General features: G+C 37.8%; 1 protein-coding gene across 3 annotated transcripts; it reads left to right on the forward strand.

Annotated features, from left to right (window-relative positions):
• The first annotated feature begins 605 nt into the window (after window positions 1–605).
• Window positions 606–3,057, forward strand: LOC129837855 (zymogen granule membrane protein 16-like). Of its 3 annotated transcripts, none has more exons than XM_055904330.1 (5): window positions 606–691; window positions 1,005–1,026; window positions 1,173–1,225; window positions 1,502–1,676; window positions 2,058–3,057. In XM_055904330.1, exons 3-5 carry the CDS (start codon window positions 1,174–1,176, stop codon window positions 2,422–2,424), a joined length of 594 nt encoding a protein of 197 aa, XP_055760305.1. In that variant the 5' UTR covers window positions 606–691; window positions 1,005–1,026; window position 1,173; the 3' UTR covers window positions 2,425–3,057. The 3 variants fall into 3 exon arrangements, with proteins under 3 accessions (XP_055760305.1, XP_055760306.1, XP_055760304.1); XM_055904331.1 differs by having other exon boundaries at window positions 617–695; XM_055904329.1 differs by lacking the exons at window positions 606–691; window positions 1,005–1,026 and having other exon boundaries at window positions 1,156–1,225.
• Window positions 3,058–4,564: the final 1,507 nt, after the last annotated feature.

Below are 4,564 nucleotides of genomic sequence, written 5' to 3' on the forward strand. Positions count from 1 at the left end.
TAACATGTACAGGTTGCCAGTGATTTAATGAAGATGTGAGTATTGTAACAAACTGCAGAAAACGTCGGACAATAATGGACACAAAAAATGTTGAATCTCATCTGCACATCTAGAATTAAATTGAAATACATGTAATTGAAAGACAAATTGAAATACAAATATTCTACAATAAAATACTGTAGGTATTTGAGCAAACCAATGAACTAACCATCCTGTTAATGACCAGATCCACTTGTCTTTTTCAGCGTGTTAATGTTTGAAGGGAAGGAGTTCCTCTTGGGGTAATGAAACAACTGAAGATTGGGAGACTGACTTTGAGGGATTTTCGTACACATTCATACAATTTTGGTATATTCTTTGAATTGTTCGGTTGTTCGATTGTATATTTTTTTAATCCCTATTTCAGATCATTCATTTGTTACAATTCAAAAGAATACAATTATTATTTCCTTATAGTACTTCCTTGATTCTCTCTCCCAAAATAGCCTCAACCAATTAGAAAACAATGTCTGACGTCTCTATAGTGACTGACTAAAGGTGTTCCTTGTCATGCACCTTCCATCTAGAGCTGATGGAATGTTCAGCAGGTATAAATACAGTTCTATTAGGAAGCAGTAGACTAGAAGGACCTGGCAGAGACAGAGAGATAAGAAGCTTTCACAGGTTTTCACACACATCTCAATATAGCACTGTGGGTAACTACACAACTAACTAAATAGAAAACTTGTATTCAATGCATGATACTGTTGTGGGAAATGTTATGAAGTTAATACTCATTATCTCTTGGTACTTGGGCACAAACATTTTGGCCCTTTTGCCTCTAAATTTAAATTAAATGATCTGATATTATTTTGAATGTGACAGCAGCTTAGCACTACAAGGGTGATTGTAGTAAACAAGAATAGGCTCAACTTTTTAGAGCTGTTTTATAACATTTCACATTCAAGAATGGTTTGTTGATTGTTACGTCACATTCCAAAAGGTTATTTTCTTCTCCCTCCTAGGAAACACTGGTTGACCTGACAGGTAAAAGGACTTAGTTGTTTTGACAAACTACTATGAAAAACATTATTAACAAAAAAAAATCAAGTTTTACCATTGAAAGTGAAACGGAGTGAGAGTAAAATTGACTGAAATTAAAGGTCTTAAGTATTGATGCCTCCCTTTTGCAGAATGTTCTTAATCCTGGTTGTCACAGTGTTCTTGGCAGGCTGCTCGGCATTGCGTGAGTAATAAAAATACAATTCTGAATTGTAATGATTAAATAATAGCTTTTGTGCTTTCACCAACTTGTCTTTTTCAGTTAGACTTCTAGGTTCTTCTTTGAGACAAAAGCTGATGGATTAAATCATTGCAGAATGTACTTTAGTTAATTCATCTGCACTTTACTCATAATGTAAAGATCTTTCAGAAATGTGTTGGTAAAATTAAAATGATGTATTTATAAATATGTATTATTAATATAGTAAATATAGTAAACTTATTTCCCATGTTATTTTAGCCATCAAAGACCCGTACTCGTATTCCTCTGCGGTGGGTCAGGGACTTGGCACCCCATTTGCTTCCTACGGTGAAGGACGCATCACAGGAGTCAGAGTGTGGGAGACCAACAACAACTACTACTACTACTACTACTACTACTACTACAACAGCAACAGCAACAACTACATCAGCGGGTGAGCAGACCCATGAATAGACACCACTGACCCAGCACAACTACACTACCCAACACACACCACTTACTCAGTCCAACTTCACTACCCAACAAACACCACTGACTCAGTCCAACTACACTACCCAGCAGACTCCACGACTCAGTCCAACTACACTACCCAACAGACACTCTTTCTTTCTTTCTTTCTTTCTTTCTTTCTGTATTTATTTATTTGTTGTGTTTATTACATATTCAGTACATGACCAAACAATATTGTTATCATATCTAACCCAGAGTACAATGTCAAATGTAATTCCTTGATATTCTCTGATGCTACCTGCTCTCTCTGTCTGAATGTGCCTTATCAAAACACAACCAACGTGAAAAGCTTCCTCTGTTTTAGGTTCCAGCTGAGATACGGCAACACCTGGTCTCCTGTGTTCGGTAGCGAAGGGGGCTTAAAGCAGGAGATGGAGCTGTTTAATGATGAGGCCATCGTCGAGGTGTCTGGGAAGTACAACCCAGCAGACTACATCTGCTACCTGGTGTTAACCACCAACATGGGGCGCACTCTGTCAGCCGGCCTGCCCAACCAAGTCTCCTTCAACTTCTACCCAGCCAACATGGGCAATGAGCTAAGGCTGCTCAGCGGTCGCTTCAACGGTGCCGGGATCACCTCCATCGGAGCCCACTGGGGCTTGGTGAACATGGAAGGGGCTGGAAACAGTACTATGGAAACAGCACTGGAAACAGTAACTCCTATTTATTAGGGGGAAAAAGTATGTCTTGATCTTTGGGATGGTATCCCGGATACAGATTAAGCCTAGTCCTGGACTAGTTACTTTCAATGGAGATTCTCCATTCAACATGCTTTTTAGTCCAGGAGTAAACTTAATCTGTGTCCAGGAAACTGACCCTATATGTTGGACGGATGTTTGACATAGACGCTGACAGAACTGTTTTTTATATCTCTATCTGATGGGCGCTTCATGAGAATTTAAACTGAATGAATTTGAATGTTTAGAATATTTTGGAAGAATTTTTGAGGTGATTCCTCACTTAAAGCAGTAAACATTCAAATTCCTTCAGTTCAAATTCTCATGAAGCGCCCATCAGATGGGAATGTTAAAATAGTCCTGTCAGCGTGGGTCACAGACCACATGCGTTGTTACACATTCTTTGAGATTATCACATTGTATCACAATAAATGAAAGAATCATATGGGATTTAAAGGATTAATTATATCTTTGATTAATGGAACAATCAAATATTATGGGGAGATAATAGCGTCTCAGGGTGCTTCACCTTCACTATTTTATACACGCTGTATTTGTTATTTGTTGTTCCCTTTCTGCTACATCTGCTTGTGGATATTTTAATAAAAAGCATATCTTTAATCATTATATTTCATTGTATTCCTTTTAATTAGAAAATACATACAGTACTGGCCAGAAGTTACAATAAACTAATCTGTCATCTTAACAAACCCTACCTCAATGGTGTCAATAAGGAATTACATGTACAACAGCAAGACCGTTAAAACACCTATCCAATAGTAATGAAGGAAATAACAATTGATAGTTACATATTGGGATAATATTTTCCACGATATATCGTGTCGTGTCGCATCAACAATATCAAACTATTATTTTTGTGCTAGTTGGCTGTCCCTGCACTAAAACTCTTATTTTCCTTCATAGACTGTTCACCATTTTCATTTTAAATAGGAAGCACATTTTGGGGGGGGCAATTTCCATGACTTCCTCATGCTTTCTAGTCTCTCTGCCACAGACATATAGTGAGCAATATGTTTGGAACATCGCATCACAATAAAATCACAGTATAGAATTGCAATACATGTAGAATCATGAGAATCGTAATACATATCATATCAGCACCTTGTAATTCTGATAATATTGTGTCGTGAAGTCCCTGACAACTCCCAGCGCTACTATCCAACACAACCATAGTGTCTGGAACGTATATCTGCCATACCCATTCATAACATCAAACATTTTGTCTATGAAGTCTAATCCCCTTCTAGCCTGGCATTGCATGTCAAGCGGCATCGTGTTTTAGTTAAAGGTACAGTCTGAGATTTGGGAAGCTGTTCAATGTTCAGCTGTATACCAAAACAAGTGGTGGGGAGGGACACCACTTTGTTGCGAATCACAAACTGTGTGGATGGTCTAGATTAGACAGTTTGATAGATGGGGCTTATACAGTATATGCCTGGTTCAACAGTCAAAGCTGCTTAACTAGTTCTGGTGAGATAGAATGAAATTAGGAAATGTTTTTTTTTATTGTCTTTGTTTTACAGAATAAGTCTGTGGTTCCTTGAAACATTGTCTTAGTCCCTGTCACGCACTGACATAAGAAAGCCTTTTTATATCTCTATTTGGTTTGGTCAGGGTGTGATTTGTGGTGGGCATTCTATGTTTTGTTTTTCTATGATTTTGTATTTCTATGTTTTGGCAGGGTATAGTTCTCAATCTGCGACAGCTGTCTATCGTTGTCTCTGATTGGGAACCATACTTAGGTAGCCCTTTTCCCTCCTTTCTTTTTGGGAAGTTAACTTTGTTTGTGGCACATAGCCCTTAAGCTTCACGACCGTTTTTGTATTGTTTATTGTTTTTGTCGCCGTCATCCTAATAAAAAGGAATATGTACACTCACCACGCTGCTCTTTGATCTACTTCATTTGACGGCCGTGACAGTCCCAGTAAGTCTGAGCTAATTTGAGGAACAAATGGGGCAAAAATTATATGGATTTTTGCTATTTGCATTTAGTGTAATGTGGTTGATACTGCAATGGGATGGTTTCAAATCTTAAAGAAATGATGTATAATTTTTTTAAATATAGTTGTTAAGAACAAAGTCTTATTTACAAAGACGGCCTACAACGGCCAAA

The sequence above is a fragment of the Salvelinus fontinalis genome, chromosome 38 (assembly GCF_029448725.1).
Source record: "Salvelinus fontinalis isolate EN_2023a chromosome 38, ASM2944872v1, whole genome shotgun sequence".
NCBI classification, from domain to species: Eukaryota; Metazoa; Chordata; class Actinopteri; order Salmoniformes; family Salmonidae; genus Salvelinus; species Salvelinus fontinalis.